Source organism: Balaenoptera musculus, chromosome 5, assembly GCF_009873245.2.
Source record: "Balaenoptera musculus isolate JJ_BM4_2016_0621 chromosome 5, mBalMus1.pri.v3, whole genome shotgun sequence".
Lineage (NCBI taxonomy): Eukaryota > Metazoa > Chordata > Mammalia > Artiodactyla > Balaenopteridae > Balaenoptera > Balaenoptera musculus.
In genome coordinates, this window is record NC_045789.1 from 66,315,709 (window position 1) to 66,335,536 (window position 19,828).

The 19,828-nt window shown below is 37.7% G+C and overlaps 1 protein-coding gene across 2 annotated transcripts in view; it reads left to right on the forward strand.

The window, feature by feature from the left end:
- The first annotated feature begins 1,639 nt into the window (after positions 1 to 1,639).
- The window catches only part of CHIC2 (cysteine rich hydrophobic domain 2), a 47,030-nt gene continuing 28,841 nt past the window's right edge, over positions 1,640 to 19,828 (forward strand). The window contains exon 1 of one of the 2 annotated variants that reach the window (XM_036852002.1): positions 1,640 to 2,106. In XM_036852002.1, the coding sequence (XP_036707897.1) occupies positions 1,988 to 2,106 (119 nt within the window). In that variant the 5' untranslated portion in view covers positions 1,640 to 1,987. The remainder of the gene's footprint in view (positions 2,107 to 19,828) is intronic. The other variant, XM_036852003.1, reaches the window with a different exon arrangement.

The window sequence follows — 19,828 nt, forward strand, 5'->3', positions numbered from 1 at the left end:
ATCCTCATAGAGCTGATTAGTTGGATGGGGCCTTAGAGATCTCCTATTGCCGCCCAATATTTACTGTGTGCCAGGCTTTCTACGTATTTCACATGTAGTAATCTGTTTAATCTGCAGAGCAGCCCAATGAGGTAGTACTATTATTATCCTCATCTTACACATGAGGAACAGAGAAGTTAAATGACTTGTCCAGGGTCACATTGTAAGTAGCAGAGCTGAGATTCAAAGACAGGCAGTCAGGCAGGCAGTTAATCACCAGACCAAGCTGCCTCCTGTGTGCTCTGTTACCACCCTCTGATACTCCTCTGGGAGCACTCGACAGGATGATGATTGCTTGCCTTCGTGATAAATAAGCTACTGGAAGGCAGGAACTGTATCTGATTACACACACACACACACCCCACAGTGCCTGCCACATGGTTGGAGCTCAGTAAATGTTTGTCGAATGAATAAGTGTACTCAGGAGAGATACATAGCAAGTCTGATACTATCTACTATGTTTTTCCTTCATCTTTTCTTGGCTAACTATGCTCATTTTCTTCAACTATTACCAGTAGGAGGTTCTTTGGCATTTCTCACTCACTGTCCTAATTGCCCTCCCTTGCACTTTCTCAACTTTAACAACCACCCACCTAAACTGGTAGGAGTGAACACTGTACTTGGAGAATATTCTCACCAGCACTGGGTATGACTACCCTTTCCTGCCCGCACAGTGTATGTTCCCTACCCTGGACTCTCTTAGGAGCCCACTCCTGCCCCTGAACTATTTGCCTGGGCAGGTTCTTGACTATGAAGCCAAGTGCCCAATGTGAACCTTAAGCCTTTACTGGTAGTCTAGACTGGTAAGGGGAATCCATTAAACTGTACCTCCCCTCTCCTTCCTTTACTTTTCCTTTCCTGGGAGGAGCTTAAGAACTTAACGGATTCCCTAAGTTCTTAAGGGAGAAAAGAGGTTATGGCTGGTGAAGAAGTTGGGGAAGGAAACTGCTTCTTCTAATCTGGAATCCAGAGAATTTGTCAGTTTTGTTTCATGGCATGACTAAAATGAGTTTTCTTGTAGGAAAAAAAAGATCAGCAGAATTGGCTTCATCTACTGGACTATATTTAAGGGGATAATGGGACAAGATGTTTGATTTTGGACATGTTTTGGAAAATCCTGTATTATAGTGGACAAAAAATATTTGCAGTGTGTCTGTTGGGTTCCTCAAATTGGAAAAGTACAGACTCTGGTTCTCATCACAGACTAAAAAAACTGACGAAAAGTGAGTTTCGATTATTAGATAAACTGGCAACCACATGCACAATAAATTCTCTATTCCAACCAGGGTTTTTATTTTTTGTTGTTTCGGTTAGACATTACTCTGGGGAACTAAGTGCGCCACTGGACACTCAGAGATCTGTTCTTTGAGTCGGGGTCAACGCCACCAGCTCCCAGAGACACTCCCCCCTGTGGGTCCGCGACCCCTCTGCTGAGAGGCGGTGCCGCGCCTGCGGGAGCGCGCGTCCGAGGAGCCGTCGGCGGGTGGAAGCGGAGGAACGAAAGCGACCTGGGGGAGCGAGCGAAGCCTCACGTGCGCGCTCCCGCCATCCACCCCGCGTGCTCGCGCGCCGGCGCGTCCGCTCGCCCGCCCGCCCGCCGTCCCGGGAAGTCTCGCGATGCCGTAGCCCGGTGCTCCCGCTGCGGGAGGCGCAGGCTGTTGCTGTGGTTGCCTGAGTTGCTGCTGCGGCGGCGGCGGCAGCGCTGGTGGAGGTGTCGGCTCTTGGGCGGATGTTGACATTGTGTTGTTGTTATTGCTGACGGTAATGGCGGCGGCGACGGCCGGGACCCCGTCTCCTCTGTAGCCGACGCCGAGACAGCCCAGAGTGAACTCCGCGGCCTCGGAGCCCGCGGCAGCGACTCCCCTCAGCCTCCGCCGCCTTGCCAGCCCGTATCCCGGCCTCAGCCCCTGGACAGGCCCCTTCGGGCAGGGGGCCTCGGAGGCTCAGGATGGCGGATTTCGACGAGATCTATGAGGAGGAGGAGGACGAGGAGCGGGCCTTGGAGGAGCAGCTGCTCAAGTACTCGCCGGACCCGGTGGTGGTCCGCGGCTCCGGTCACGTCACCGTGTAAGGCCCGGAGGAGGGCGAGGGCGAGGACGGGAGGTGCAGGGCTGGGGCGGGCCCCTTACTCCGCGGGGGCCCTCTCGCCCCGGTGTGCGTCTGGTGTCGGAGGCCTGCGGGAGGAGTAGGCGACCAGGAAGTGAAAACTTGCTTTATTTTCATTGGTTTCGGTCTCTGAAGTGGGGATGGACGCTGCCCTCCCTCCCCCCACACCCCTCTTAGTAGGCCCTTCGGGCCTGGGCGCCTTGACGGATCCCAGAAGGAAGGTTATTCTTCAGGGTCTGCCCTTCCGGCCACCCCTTCAGCTTTGGGGTGGAAATACGCATTTCTGAGGTGTCTCCCCCTGTTTTCTCATTCAGTTACCCTGTGGTTCTGTCTCCTCGTCTGTGCCTTTGAGCCTAGTGACATATGGCTCAGAGGCCAGATCTGGGCCTGTTGAGACCCCAGTGACGATCGGTAGTGAGTGGTTTCGTGTCCTTGTGTATTTCACACACCCACAGGTCTTCCCAGTTTCTTGCAGAGTCAGTTTCTGCGGAACTAGTGCAAGTTCCTGTAATTGTGTATGATAAAAAAAAGTATAGATGAACATATATATTTAAGATGCAGAACGATGTATGCTTACACATAATTAAAAAAAAAAAATCTATGTGATGGGCACACACCGCTCAGGTTACTGAGGGTTCTCAGTAATCTAAGTCCCTCCTTTGGGCATGAACTCTGGGATGGCTTCTTCATTTGATAAGGGTTCCTGTAAGTCCAATTGGCAACATTTTAAAAGCGCAATATTATTCAAACAATAAGGAAGGAGAGCTTTCTGAAAGGTCATGACTAATAAAGGAATGTGAAGACTTGAACCAAATAATGAGCTGTCCGGAAGCAGGAAGTTTTGTAATGTTTCTCTGAGAAGTCCAGAGTTTTGTACTACTTGAAGTATTTATACTGTTTTTCATTTTAGATCTCTGTTCAAATCCTAGGTCAAACTTCATGCTTGTCAGATATCTCCCCACTTCACCTTTTTAGTAAAATAAAAGGGCCAGCAAGTCTGAGACTGCTTGGAACACTTTTCATTATATTTTTGGTTTAGGGTGAGTGGGTCGTGCAGTGAGTAACTTTTAGTGAAACAGTAAGACTTCTCATATAAGATAGTCAGCAAAACCCTTGCATTTCTCAGTACATGATGTGACCAGCCATATTGCTGTTTGGGTGTGCTTATGTAATGCTTTGATTTCTTTAGCACCTGTTAGTTTATATTCAGGTGACTTAATCAGGGTGAAAACGCTGCATAAGTGCTGTCACAGTGCCATGAGAAGACAATGGAATTTATCACCACAATAACAGTTACTTAGTATTTTAACTGTTATCATCAGCAGAATTAAGAAATATAACCAAATATAGTGGGATATTAAATCTTTTTTTAACATAGATCACAGAAAGTTTTAAGTCTTCAGCGCCTGCCATTTAAGTTTTGTTTGGCTATTAGGACCTTTTTACATTCTTTTAAACCTAAGGAGTGCTTAAAGAAGAGTTTTCAAACTTTATCATGTTGTCTGCCCACCCTGCCCCTTACATTCCTCTTGTCAAAAAAAAAGCTGGCAAAATTTTATTTTAAAAGGTGCAACTATAGTTATAATGTTTCCTCTGTTTAAGGAAAAGAAAAGCTAAGTACTTTCTTGGGCATGATGGAAAATATAATAGGCGAAGTGCTCAGAACCAAATAGGTGATTAGTAAATTTGATTTTAATTGGCTGCTTAGAGAGGTTAACAGAGTGGAGAGAATTATTAGTGGTTCTCAATGTTAGTTGCCCATTAGAATCACCTGGGGAGCTTTAAAAAAAAAAGCCTTGTCTTTGCCCCAGTTGAAAGCCAGTTATCTGGGTGAGTGTCCCAGGCTTGCATAGTTTGTTTAAAAAGTTCCACAGGTGATTCAAATATGTACCCAGGATTGAAAACCACTATTCCAGAGTGTAAGAGGAACTATATGCCACCGGTAAACAGTATGCCTTTCTACAAGGGGAGTTAATTTTTCTGCGATCTCCCTTAGCAACTTACCTTTCTTTCCTTTTATCTTGGTTCTAGGCTCTGGGTTCAGATCTATCCTCTGCCACTTTTTGGGTAAATTATTTATCTACGACTCTTCATTTAAGATGGGGATAGTCCCTCACTGTTAAAATTATTAAGGATTAATTGAGAAAATACATGCAAAGAATTCATCACATTGTATGGTACTGTGCTCAATAGATATTAGGCTTTATTAATTATCATTCACACACACAGTGTTCCACTTTGAGAAACATAGGTCTAAAGCACAGTACTAAGAAATCCGAACTGCCATTTTCAAACCTAATAGTCATTCACTTTAGTCTTGTTTTTCCATTTCTAGACAGTTTGTATGAGGTTAGATTATTGTGTGAAATATTTCAGTGAGGATTAATAAGAATCTTTCTGCATTGAAAACCTAATCCTGTTTTGTGGTGCCATATATAAATATAGCAACAGTAATGCAAAACTTTTTTTACATGACTCTGTCATACATAATTCACAGGCATACTATGCCAATAGGAGCCCAGTTAACACCTATAAAGGTTTTTGAAATTGGTGTTTATGTTGCTATACCTGTTGAGCATATTCAGTTTTTCTTGCCTTTAAGTATAAATGGGGGGACTTCTCTGGCGGTCCAGTGGTTAAGACTTCGCCTTCCAATGCAGGGGGTGTGGGTTCGATCCCTGGTTGGGGAGCTAAGATCCCGTATGCCTCGCGGCCAAAAAACCAAAACATAAAATAGAAGCAATATTGTAACAAATTCAATAAAGACTTGAAAAATGGTCCACATCAAAAAAAAAATCTTAAGTATAAATGGGAAGAGCTATTAAAATAGTTATAATAAGACTAGTTAAGCTTATCACTGCAGCTGCCCTACCCCCTACCCCTTTATTTAAACTAAGGAACTGTTCAGAGCCCTTTTCCCTTGAAAGTCAATTATAATGTAATGTATAGAATCATCTGTAATCCAGATCAATCTGAAAAGATTAGATCCATCCATATGTGTTTTTCACAGATTTCACTTTTGAGTAGACCCTTATAGTTGAATATTTCTACTCTTTTTTTCCCCCTATGATTTACTACATCGTATTATAATATTACTCTCATTTTAGACATCACTATATTCTCATATGATGTAATTTGGCACGTCATTATAGTGACGTGAGAAATTAAGTCACCTTCCATTTTCTACTACACAGGCAGGTCTTGGTTAGTTTTGTGGCATAATCAGAATTTGGGAACGTAAGTATTTAAAATGTATAATTTGCCTAAACGAAGCCTGCTTTAATGTAGTTTCTAATAAAATATTTTCATGTTGACCCCAAATCAGGCTTAAACTGTGTACCTCCATTAAGATCAGTATTCTTTCTTGATATTCTTCTAGATGAGTATAATAATTTCCTTCATTTTTGGATTTGCATGTAGCAATATGAAACAAGGTGGCAGCTCCAACAGGAAGAAATTTTGTGCAGAAGCATGTTTTGAGGAAAGTGGCATTTGAAGGAAGAGAGGGAAATGATAAGTTCCTGTTATTGCATAATGTTTATGTACATGTAATTTAAAAGGCTTGAACTCCCACTTCAATTAAAAGTAGATTTCCTGTGTGTGTGTGTGTTTGTGTGTGTGTGTTTGTGTGTGTTTGTGTGTATTTCTCATTGTGTAATGAAGATGAGGGGAAAAAAGTGATTAACTTATTAGGTGGTATTGGCCAAATGGGTTAATATTTTTAAATTATGGCATTCTTTGCCCCTTAGAGTAAATTTGTGTAAAATATAATGATCATTTGTTGAAGAGTTTGATTTTTCACAATGATGATAGCGATGTGTTAGTATAAAAATTAGAATTTAAAACTAGTTTTAGGCCAGTATTTCCTATCTAAACTATCATTATAACTGACATTAGTTCCTGTCTCATTTCATGCCCTCCCATATCAGAATCAAACTTGGAGCTTTCATAGGGCATGTATAATCTTTGACTTCTAACATAAGCCCTGTCATAGAGCCAACTTATTTTACTGAGGTTTGTTTCTAATTTCACTAAATTATTGTGTCTTCGGGTACTTTCTTCTGAGGTATAATCTTCCTGTCATGTCCACAAATAATTCCTCATCCTTTACCAGTTTTTATCAATGGCTGTGGGACATCGCTCTCTTTGTCTTCATCTCAGGTAAGCTGTGGAAAATTGAAAGATTTAGAAATGTGACTTGAAAAAATATGGGAACACTTTGGGATACAATAGGATCTTTGCATAGGAGACATCACAGGAACACTTCAGTGTATATTGACCTTTCAGATGGTAGAGTTAAAAAAAAATTGTCTTGAAATGTATTGGACCAAGACTGCTACTAGATGCTGTGGTTAACAACAAGAGACCTGAACATGATTTGCCCGAATAACAGAGTCACTTTAGTTTAACAGTTTTTTTTAAACTTTATAACTCCCACCTCCTTTCTTCCACCCAACATAATTATTCCATTTTTAAAGATTAAATTTTTTCTTTGGAGATTTTTGAAGATCTTATTGATATTTCTGCACAAAGCTGGATAGTTCTTTGAGGGCAGGAATTATGCTTCTTGGTTTTTATTTCTCCATTGCTTAATATAGTGTCTGGGATGTTATAGGTCCTGAAATGTTCTCTAAATAAATGAGGTGATTGCATACATCTTTGGATCTTGTTAGAATTGTCAAAGGAATAACTGTTTTCTTCTTTTTTCTGTACCTACTAATGAAGGCAAACAATATTTTACAATAGAACTCTTATGAAATCACATTTATAAGATAAGTGGCTTGTCTTATTTTATTTATTTATTTATTGGCTGTGCTGTGTGGCTTGCAGGAGCTTAGTTCCCTGTCCAGGGATTGAACCCATGCCCTCGGCAGTGAAAGCACAGAGTCTTAACCACTGGACTGCCAGGAAATTCTCTGGCTTATCTTTTTTTTTTTAATGTATATATTCGTTTATTAAAAATCCATGCACAAACTTATTCATTTTTGTAAAAACACATACAAATGAAAAGATGCATGTTAAATACATTTAATTGATTGCCTAAGAGGAGAGGAAGAAAATAAGAGCAATGTAAATAGGAATGAAAGGAAATTAATTCCCATGTCATGTACCTATCATTTTAAAATAACAATAAAATAAGAATGCCAGGGAATTGAGAAGCCAGGATACCAAAGGCAGAGAAGAATAGGGGTTGATGCCTAAGTCTGGGCTTCTATTTGCTCCACATGATTCGCAGGGCAGGCTGATGTCTTTTCTTAAAAAACAAAGTTTGGTGACTGTGAGGAAATTGTCAACTTAAAGTAGCTATTTTTTTCCCAGAGAATTTTCTTACTCCTTATAGTTTGAGAGGAAATTAGTTTGATTTAGAACATAGCATTGAATGTATCTCTGATAATATTAAGAAAAAAATGCTAAATGTTTTAACTGGATTAACTGCCAAAAAATTTTCAATGGGTAGACTTTCTTGAAGAAATGAGAAATATGGTAGTAAACTGAAGTTTCAAAATTTTACTGTATTTGAATTTGAAATTCACATGATATTCCAGTCCAAACAGTTCAATGTGGGATTTCTGCCTGCCAACAGATGTGAAATTAACTAGTACTTAAGATTTTATGTGTCTAGCTAAGTGGAATATAGGAACTAAATGGTGGGACATAAATGATATGAAATTATTTATGATGGTAAATAATCAAATACTAAATATTATTATTCTGAATAACATTACTCTAAATAATAATGTTATATGAGAGCTGCTCTTGAATTCCAACTTGAGTTTATATTCCTAGCAGGTTAAACACCTAGGATATTAGACTAACTATATACTCAGAAGGGAATCTTTTAAGTCTCTCTAGTATCTATGTCTGGCTTAGCTTTCAAATCTGTTATAAAGCTACTTAAGATTTCATTCTCAATAAAATTAAGCTTTAAAATATAACAGCAACAGATGCTGTTAGGTATCCTTACTCCAGTATCTTCTGTGTAAGATTTGTTGGTGACTTTTCATAATTTGTTCAGAATCCACTTGTAAAATCAGATCTTATACCAGTGTTTCCATGTTCATGCAGTCTAGCTTAATCCCAGTACAATATTTTTTAAACTTGCCTGATTATCAGAATCACTAAGGACATTTTAAAAAATATACATTTCAGGTTCTTACCTAAGACGTCCCCAATCAGAATCTTTAGGGGAAGACTAGGAATTTTTATTTTTAATAAGACCTTGGGTGATTCTTACATCAGATGCATTTGGAAAACAATAGATGGTACTGTGGAAAGAGTGTGGTCTTGGATGTCAGGCAGATTGATTTCAGTTCTGAGAAACTTCCTAACTGTAACCATTAACCTTTCTGAACTTTAGTTTTCTCATCTGCAAAAGGGATATCTACCTCAGAGATTAGGTGTGACAGTCAGAAATAATTTATCTGATTACCTGGACCCATGGTAGGCATTCAGCAAATGATTACCATATATTTTGATATTTATCCCTTCATGCATATTTTTTGGTTAATCTTTACCGTTTTCTTGGAAATCAGTCTAAAATGTGACATATGCTTTCCTGCTTTAAAGCAAGATCCTGAGCATAAATCAGAATTATCTGACTGAGTAGGGGAAACATTTAATCAAAAGAAGATATTAACAGATTGGTACACAGTGATGTTCTTCGAGGCTGTTGAGGTATTTTGGGGTTTGAGGCTCTTCTCTAAATGGCACTTTCTTTTGAATTTCATATGTGAGAGATTTTGCTTTCTGTTTATGTTCTTCTTTTCTTTCTGATTGATCAGTTGTAGGTTGGAAATGAGACAACCAACCTTATTAGAGCTATGTGTAAAGTAAGAGAAGTTGGTTCTGAGTGCTAGATTTAGATGCTTGAATTTTAATACTTGGGTTTTAAGATACTTGTTTGCTCAGAGTATTTTCGACTAATCCTTCATTATCAACTGTCTCATTGAGGTTTCCTGATAAGTAATTTAACAAGTATTTATTAAATTTTATGCTAAGTATCATGTGAGGCTCTGGGTATATAGTTACGAATGAAACATGCATAGTTCCTCTGCCCTCCTGGAGCTTACAACTAATAGACAAATTATGTCTGAGAAAATTGCTGTGAAGGAGACCATTAGAGTCTCTGATAGAAAATAATGTGATCAGGGAGAACGCTTCTGAGAAGGAAACATTTAGGAAGGGTGAAAGAGTCCTGTGAAGAGCATTGCAGGTCTGGAGAACAGCAAAATAAGTTTGGCTTGCCTGAGGAACTGAAAGGATACTACTGCATTGTGGCTAGAATGTAGGAAACAAAGGAGATAGTGCCTTGAAATGAGATTGGCGAGCTCAGGTAGGGGCCAGAAAGGATTGCAGAGAGATTAGAGTGAAACTGGGAAGAGTAGGTAGGAGCTCTTGGAACAGTAAAGATGAGATGATAGTGGCCTAGTCTAGGGTGATGGACTTTAGATAAAGGAGGTATTTCAGTTCTGGCTGTAAACCATCAAATTTAGCAACTTTCCTATGAGGTATGGCAGAACTCGAATTGGCCACTTTTACCATCTCATTCCCCAATTGTGGTATTTTTTGTTTTGTTTTTGGTTTTTGTTTTGGCTTTGTGGAGGGTGAGGTCAAAGAACTGTGGCTGCCCTTACTGTTGACTGGAGACTGTCTTGATGACATACCTACATTTCCTGTTCTGCTGCCACAGGGCAGCTAGTATGCCAAGAGAACAGCATGAGCCAGAAGTGGAGAGGGCCTTTCCCACAAGATCGTGGATTTTGAAGTGAGGACCTTTGTACCCTTTAGCTACAAGATGTGTGATGTTTGACAATGATCTGTTCATTCGATTTGAGGAAAACACTGTGCTTTTTACATTTTTACACTTAAAACTGAATTGTTTACATAAGGATTGAAATTTTCTCAAAGATCTGGAAAAATGATTTTCTTCTTCTTGAGCTCTTTTCCATCCTACATCTAGTAAGTGAAGTTTACTTAGGGTAGAGTTGGTTGGACTTTGTGTTAACTTACCTTTGTTGTTTTGATTGATAAGAAGTGAATGTTTGTGTGTATCTCTATTTGTCTATCTGTCTTGCCTGTCTGTATGCTTCCTGCAAGAGCACCTTGTTTTATTCTCTTTGATCTTGCATTGTATTGATAATTACAATGGAGTCCTTGATTAGTTCGGTGAAGGAGTTCTTGTGTATCCAGCCTTCTTTCTCTGCCCTTTCTAAACTATTCAGTTATAAATGTTACTTGAAATAGATATGTTGGTAGTCTGTACTATAAACCAATTCAACTATATATTATTTCTTAAATGAACTAATTTATCATTGTATTGCTCATAGTATTTATATAAATATGAAGAATATTCTAGAATATATATAAATTAGATATATAAAGTCTTTTTTCCTTGGTCTGGTACAGATAATGTAAGGTAGTTGAGTTGGATTAGTTGAATCTCTATATCATCAGACATTAATACCATGAAGTTTAATCAGTATACATTTACATAACTTTATTGCTTAACATATGTAATCATCTCTTAATACTTGAAAATATAATCTTAATAATTGAAAATTAGTAAAATTCTAATGCTAGAATATTATAGAACTGTGTATAATTATGAGGTTATGATAGAGTGATTGTAATACATGATTTAAATAAATTTTTGATTTCACTAGTTTATGAATGAGATTATACTTTCACAGAGCTGGTTTGAACCCAAATGTATAGAATTTAGTCACACAGTTAAAATTTTTAGAGTTATATTATGAGACATATATATGTCTCCCAACTCCAGGGGTTCTGTATCTTCTGGGTAAATATAGTACACTTTCAGTTCTATCCTTCCATGAGCCACATTGATATTCAAATGTGTATTAAGGCAGACAGATGAATTTAAAGCGTGATTTTTATGCATTGAAATCTGTTAATTTCTTCTATGGTTATGACTTCATCTCCCAAAATAGCGAAAAAGCTGATTCCATTGAGCTCAGAGTTCAGCATTAGGAAATAAGCGTTGTCTTCACTTCCCATTTGCATAACCCATGTGTTCAGGTTGAATCTGAAATTTCTAGTTCATATGTGTTGTCATATCGACAGGAAGATAAATTCTCTAGTCTATAGATTGTACAGGTCAAGTGTCTCAGAGTCCAAAATATCCAAAACTGAATTTATAATCTTCCTCCCAAATCAGCTTCAAGTGCAAGCCCTCCCCTTTTCCAGTTGATGGCAGACCGGCATCCTATTTGCTTAGACTAAAAAAATCTTTGACACATTCTTGATGTCCCTGTTTCTCTTTCACTGCCTCTAATCTGTCAAGAAATCAATCTCTTGGCTCTGTCTTCAGAATATATCCAAAATCTGACCACTTTTTACCATCTGTACTGCTGGTGTGAGTTATCATTTCTCTCTTCTGCCTTGTACTCAATACTTTTCTTCCCCCTGCTCCCACCTTTGCCTCTCAACCTTTACAGTCTCTTTGGTACATCTGCCACAGTGATTCTTTTAAAACATAAGTCAGATCACATCTCTTTTCTGTATCAGGACTCCCTGAAGCTCCCGTCTTCAGAATTAAAGTTCCTTTTAATGGCCTGTAAGACCCTACCTGATCTGGCCCATTTCTCTGACTTCTACCATTCTTTCATTTGTTACCCCCAGTCTAGGCACACAAGCCTCCTTTCCATTCCCTGAGTATTCTAGGCACACTTCTGGTTAGGGCTTTGCACTGGCTGGTTCCACTTTCTGGAATATTCCCCCCAGATACACAAATGGCTAACTCCTTCACTTTCAAATCTTTCACCAATATCTTAATGCATCCTACCCTACTTTCTACATAAAATTAAAACTCTCTACTTCCCCTTACTCTGTGCTTTCTCTTTTTCATAGTGCTTCCTCTGTCAGAACGTGAGGTGAGCCAGGCTTGGTAGAGTACAAACTTTAGACAACCTTCTCTTGCAAAGGGGAAAACTCTCAAACTTTTTTGACAAGAATAAAGTTTTAAAACTTTCTTCCTTTTTTACAGCAGCTGTTCACCTATAAAATGTGAACCGCAAGAAAATATTGCTTTTTTTTTTTTTAAAAAAACATTGAGACTGCATTTGACTTTTGGGCCATAAATGACCCTGAGAAGCATGTTGTCTTACCCGAGGCAAATAAAACCAGAAGGTAGATTTGCTTTGTTGAGATAATATACCTAGTTGATACCTGAACCAGGGTTAGAACTCAGGCATTCTGTCTCTCCATTGTGTTGCTCTTATATTTTCACCACAGTAACTTCTTTGTGCTTTTCAAACTTTGTCTCACCTGCCTGGATTCTTGGCCTCATGCTTGCGCATGATGGCTACAACTGTTTAATTTTGCCTGGCTTTCCTGAACCCAGCACCTCTCTATGTACCCTGTTTCCTCCACATTACCCCTGACCTTGAAGAGGTGGCAGAAGAAAGTTGGAATATCTTTGACAGTTAACAGTAGCCAGTTTTATCATTGGCTATTCTATTTGCTAAGCTATTTGAAGAGGATATTTGTGAAGTCATTGAGATCTGGACATTCTCTAATTTAGCATTACCTATAGTGGACATTAAATGATAATATTGTCAACTTTATTAGAAGGATGATAACCGTAATAAAAACTAAGCATACATTTACATTGTTTTATAATAATAAAACGCAGGTAACATACAGAGTTTATGCTGTGCACTGTTGGTGCTTTATGTATATGAACTCATTTAATGAGTTAGGGGCAATTATTATCCCTGGTATATAAATAGGGAAACTGAGGCTCAGAAAAGGTAAACTTGCTCAAAGTGACACATCTAGAAAAGGCAGTAGTCAAGATTTCTATAAGGCAGTCTGGCTCCAGTGGTATTGTTGGCTTAAGTGCTTTATTTTATTGAACCAGAGCAACAAACTTAAGAATTCTCTATATTATTCATCAACAGAAACACTTATAACAAAATCTATACATTTTGGGATTTTAGGTACAAATGTGAAAATCTCAAAAACAGATTTTTCCCCTAGATTCCATATGAGAATTTTAACATTGTTATGTGTTAGTTTTATAATTTCTGTTTGATGGAAAAGTGTTTTCCCTCCAATGCTCAAATAATTTTCTCAATTTAGAGTTTCTAGTTCAAGGAGATAAACATTTTCTATGCTTACAGAGAAGTTATTAGAGGACATTGGTCCTAGAGTAGAAATTGCCCGGGCTTGGGTTCAGGAGAATAAGGCTCTAGCCTAGATCCTACATATTAATTAGCTGTGAGACCCAGCTGTTTGTCTTTTATGCATCAGTTTCTTCATCTGTAAATTAAATGTTTGACGAATGATAGTTGTGGTCCTTTCTAGCTCTCAGATTCTGAGATTCTGTTGTGGAATTAGGAATTATTTTTTCTATTTAATTTTAAAATTCTTTACAGTATACTTAATACATATTTAAATATACTTTAAAATCCTTAAAATATACTCTAAAATACACTTTAAAATAGTAGAATTTATCTTGAAATCTAGACATGTCAATTGCACATATATTTCCTTAGGCTGAGTTAAAAGTAAAAACAAACTCCTTTAATCATCTACTTTTCTCAGGTTAGTGCTTTTTCTAATTATAATGAAAAACATAAAGATTATAAAAATTGGAAGTAGTATTCCAGTGAAGCAGAAATAAACCATCTGTAATCACCAGGAGGAAAAGGTCATTTAATACTTTGGTGTGTTTGTTCCTAGTCCTTATTAAAATTTTGTTTAGTTAAAATACTAATATATGTAATTATTGAAAATTTGGAAAAACATGAAATTATGAAATGAAATATCACCCATAATATTTTTGCCTAGGGTTAGCCACTATTAATATTTTGATGGATAAACTTTTTCTGTTTTTCTGTGTATATATAAATATTTTTATTAAAAATTGAGACCATACATATAAAGTATTTTGTACTCTGCATTTTTCATTTAACATATTGGGAACATTTGCCAATATTATTACAGGTTCTTACATAGTCTGAAACATTAGGCTCTATTAGATTTCAAAGAACAGAACCACCCAGGGGGCCTTAAGCAGTGCACGTTTTTTGTAAGAATGCATGGAGACTAAAGAAGACAGGAAACTTTGCCATTGTATAGCCAGACTTCAAGGAGACTGGAATATTATTATTTTGGATAATTGAGTGCAGCTCTGGTGATGAAGTTATTCTGTCATTTTTCTCAGCAGCATGTGTCCTTTGGTCTAGTGGTCTGTCACAGCGACTTACCTTCTTTCAGTTCTAGCTTCTGCTGTTGCAGTCGTGAACTGGCAGACTGCTTCTCCCCTCTGTCTCATAGTTTCTGCTTACTGTTGGCTTCAGCTTATTCTTTTTTTTTTTTAATTCTTTTTAACCTCTACTTATTCATGACTTTACTATATCTCTGCTTCCGCTTAAGCTTCATGTTACCAGCTATTGTCTCTTATTCAGATACCTCAAGAAAGAGGATCAGATTGAGTTAGTTAATGTTGTCCAAGTTGGGTAGGCCCTGCCATCCCCTATGCTGCTAGCCAGCCCAGGAATTAGCTGTTCTTAAAGCAGATGCCTGATTGTGGTCTAATTCACCAGAGCTTAGGGAGCTCCTAGTCAGGCACGCAGAGTAACAGGCTACTCTCTAGTGTACATGGTTTTGAGCTGTGTAGTATCTTTCAAATTGGTATATCATAATTAATTTCATACAATTGTAGTCTTTCTATTGTTTTAAAACCTTCACTGTTAAAAATAGCGCTGCAACTCAGAAACAAGGAAAATAAACGTAGCACAAAACAAAGCTGAAGAAATCAGATTCTTGTACTTCTGTATTTAAAAGATAAAATTTACCATGAGTTCAAAACATATTTTAATTCAAAATAACAATGCATTAGTGGATTCTAAGAGACATTAATATGAGGAGATACAAGGAACACAGAAGAATTAAAAATCGAAGTTAAAAAAAAGGTCTGGGGATTATGTAGACTAGAACTATAGAAAAGGTTGAAATGCATTCAGGAAAGCTATTGATTAGTGAACCTCAAACTTGTTTACTTATGATAACATACCTAGTTAATGCCAAATAAAAGATTCAAGTAGAAAAAAAATTATACTGATGTTATTGTATATTATAAAATGTGTTTGCTTAGCAATTACTGTACATCTGCTGAAAAACAGATCCTATTTTAAGAAACAACAAATGAAACAAAATGTCTTTAATACTCCCTCACCAAAATAACACTGCAGAATACTTGATTATTCGTGAACATATCTGTGCCACTGTAATTATTTTCTTCTAATACATTTCTAGAAGTAGAATTATTAGGTCAAAAGGTATGAATTTTTTTTAAGACTCTTTTTACATACTATCAAATTGTGCGCTTGAAGGGTCTTTCATTTTGTAAGTTTTTTTCCTTTACATTCTAGATCATATGTTACATGTATGTTTTTGTATTTTCTTTTTAACAGTATATTATATGTACTTTCCATGTTATTAGTTTGCAAACTTCATTTTTAATAGTTGTCTAATATTCTATTATGCTGAGATACTGTAATTTACTTAACATTCCCATTATTTTATTTTATTCTTCTCTATTGTGAATAAAGTTTCAGGGAACTTGTTTATGCATATATTTTTATTCACATTTCAGATTATTTTTTAGGCAGGATCCCTAAAGGAGAAATTACTGTGCCAAAGGTATAAATATTTTTAATGCCAAATTGATTTCTGGAATGGTTGTAATAATTTATAGTTCCACCGACAGTACATAGTATTTTCCATCTTAAGACCTTCTTGCTAACATAAAGTGTTTTTTATTTTTATTTCATTTATTAGTCTTTGTAGATAACTAAGATGCCACCCGGCTTGTATTATATCTTTTAAAATTATTAAGTGCTACTTCTAGTTTTTTGGATTAATAGAATGTTAGCTTATTAGGTTTGAAGGGAGTTCAGCTTCCTACCCATTACTCTTCTTTCCAGCATATCAAATTATTATTTTAAGAAATTTGGCCTTTCCATTACTGTCCAGGGCCAACTGTACTTTGACTTAGAATAAAATAAATTATTATTATTATATTTAAAAACTTTAAACTTGAAGGAACATAATGGATAAAAGGAGTAATTTATAATGCTGTCAAGTTAAACTGAAACATATATCTCATTTTCATTGCTAACAAACCCCACCTCCCGCCAAACTTAAAAAAAACCAGCACCACCACCCCCCGAACTGGAACTAAGGTAGTATCAAAACTAAGTAACTTATATCACATCAAAACCATTAAAGATGATATTTTGTAGTTATATTAACAAACATGAAGTGTGTGGCTTTTCTTATCCATTTAATAAAAAAGGATGGTTTTGTTAAAACTTTATCTGACAGTATTGTTTGGTTGGCACAGCAAAGGAGGTATTTGCTGTAGCCAATAACAAGTAAAAGATTTGCCCCTCTGGTGCTTAAGCTCTTTGCTAGGAGGAAGCATGCTATATGAAGTGGGACTTGCTGAAGAGAGTGTTTTCAGCTGTTCTGTTGAGAGCAGTCTCATCTGTAAAGAAATGTGAATTAAACCCTGGGTGGTAGTGGTTTGAATAATGAATGGGAGGTGAGATAAAGAGGTGAACGTGGAAGACTCTTTCAAGACACTGGATGAGGATGGAGAAGAGATGGATGCCATTATACCTTGAGGGAGAAGAAAATAGGGGTTCAGATTCTCAGGCTGGGTAGACTTATGCAGGATTGTAAGCTATGTGTAAGGAGCCAGAGAGAGGGAGAAACGAGTGGATTGCAGAGGAGACTGAAGGAGATGCAACCAGGAGCAAATGATTAGTTTGCCTCCATTGAGAAAGATGGTAAAGATACTGAAGACATAGGTAAATCTAAAAATGAAAGGGAGAGAAGGCAAAGCAGTTTATGTTCTTGATCTTGTTTCCTCTGGTTGGAGTTAAGGAACCATGGTTATCTGCAAAAAAGTGGGTTGGGAGGATAAGGCTGAGCACCTAGAGGAGCAATTGTGAAGTATGGAAAAGGGAGTTGATTAGGAATGAATAAAGATTGCTATAGAATTAATCTAACTGAAATTAGAAATAATTTGTGTGATTTTTTTCTATTGTAGCTGCAGGCAGTGGGAATTGAAGTGAAGAAAGTAAACATTTCAATTGAATTGGATTGACAGGAGACACTCTAGAGGTGCAGAAAATAAAGGGTTTTGTTGGAGTATGGTTAAATGTGTAGTTCTGGCAGATAAAGGAGGAAGTGGAGTCATAGGGAGCAGATCTGGAGTAGAAAAGCAAGGAGGAGTGGTAAGGAGTAGGTTACAACCAGAGACAAAAAAACAAATTTGATAAGGGTGGGAGAAATGAAATGATTGATGGTAGTGGTAAGAGGAGAAATTTACAGTTCAGAATTTCAGAGGTAATACCGTTCCAAATGATGGCGTGGGTTGCTGAATAAATAGAGGTGAATTTTCTCAGAATAGATGAGGTCAGTTAATCAGTTAGGTTTTGGTGCTGAGTATTGAATTATTTGGGATGAAGACAAGAGTTCTTGTAGAAAGAAAAAACTGTGATGTGAATGTCTGTGTCATTAGAGAGTGTGAAGTTGTGCAAAAAAGAGCGCAGCAGACTTGAGACTGCTATCCTTAAAAAGCCTTGCTTACTGTGTCGGCTTTTGGTTGGTTGTCTGAGAACTTGGACTTTGGAAGCGTTCCCAGTATGCCCAGAATTGATAAGAATGGCTCACTGTGCCTAAACTGTTTGTACAAACAGTATGGTGTATACTGAACACCTGCTTTCCTTCTGGGAGTCTGGAATTTTGGTACATGCTAAGTAGAGGGGGCCTACGTGACTAGTCCATGGTAAAAGCTTTGGCACTGACTTCTCTAATGAGCTTTCCTGGTAGACAACATTATACACATGTTGTGAAAACTAGTTGCTGGAGGAATTGAGCACATCCTGTGTTCTTCACTGAGAAGAGACTCTTGCACGCTTCTGGTTTCCTCTGGATTTCACCCCATATGCCTTATCCCTTTGCTGATTTTGCTTTGTATCCTTTTGCTGTAGTAAATCTAGCTGTGAGTATAGATTTATACTCACAGGACTGTATACTGAGTCCTGTGAGTCCTCCTAGTGAATCATCAAACCTGAGGGTGGCCTTGGGGACCCCCAACACAGAGGGAGTGACCTGGAAGGCTGAAAATGATGGTTGGGCTTGGAACAATGTGGAAATCATGTGCATCAGAGGAAGAGAGAGCAGTGGTGTGGAAGTTTGCAATGAGGAGGTAGTGGAATGTAGACATTTCTTCTTGCTTGGAAATTATTTAGCAAATATTTCATGAATATTTATCAGGCATTGGACCAGACATTTAGGATATAAAGATTATTAAGATACCGTACCTACCTGTAACCAACTCACTGACTATCAGGGTAGGGAGTTAGGCTTATGACATAATTATAATGAGATATGATAAGGACTATGCAAGAGAGAATATGGTCAAGTATTATGAGGACGTGGAAGATGGAGTCTGGAAGATGAACTCCAGGGAATGAGCTATAGTTGAGAATTTCTAAGGAAAGAGTGTCATTTCAACAGGATTTTTGATTAAAGTGAAGAAAAAAAAATTTTTTTTAAAGAGAAGATGTAAATAGGTATCCAGGTAGCAGATCAATAGATCAGGGGTTCCAAAGTTAAATATTAAAAGAGGTTTGGAAGGGGAAGGATCTATCAGGAAAGGGAGGTTCTGAATTAGATGAAGATGAGAGTGCAGGGTAACAGATTAGTTTACTCTTTGAATTTTGGCTATAGATTTAGGAACGAGGTGACAGTGAAATGGAAGTAAGTGGGATATGAGTAAAACAAGCCTATTTCAAGATTCCATTTAGATTTAGGTGTAAAGTTGCAGTCCCTTTGCAGAGCTTTACCAGGTATAAGAGCTTTGAAAATTACCTCAATTTATATAAAAGTAAAAATTGGGGGAATTCCCTGGCGGTCCAGTGGTTAGCACTCTGCGCTTTCACTGCTGAGGGCCCAGGTTCAGTCCCTGGTCGGCAAACTAAGATCCCGCAAAAAAAAAAAAAAAAGTAAAACTTGGCCTCGTACATGCTTGCTTCCTTTTTTTTTTTTTTTTTTTTTTTCCGCCGCACTGTGCGGCATGCAGGATCCTAGTTCCCTGACCACGGATTGAACCCGTGCCCCCTGTATTGGGAGTGCGGAGTCTTAACCACTGGACCACTAGGGAAGTCCCATGCTTTCTTTCTTAAAAAAAGTTTTTTAAAGGTATATAAGCCTTCTGTTGTAGGACTTTGTGATCATGAAATGTTACATAGAAGGTGCTCAATAGTTTGATTTGAATGAATTTCTCTTTTTCTCCAAGTACTAGTAGACTAGTAAACTTGTAATAGGTAAGAGTAAAATAGGTTGTTTAATGTGTTTTATCTTCTTGTCATATATGTCATTCTTTGAAAATAGTTTAAATCGTTTATCAATTCTAAAGATGTGAGTATTTTAAGAGTGATTAAGGACAAGGTCTTTCAGGTCATAGGAATAAATGTAGATGTAGCACATGTCTACATTTTCTTTCAAGCATCTAATGGACTGACAGTTAATAGGTATTGAATGGTAAATAAGACAGTTGTTGGTAGCACTTTGCTAACCCTCACTTTCTTCATTTCTTCTCTCCCTCTTTCCTTCTACTTCCCCTTTCCAACTTTTCCCT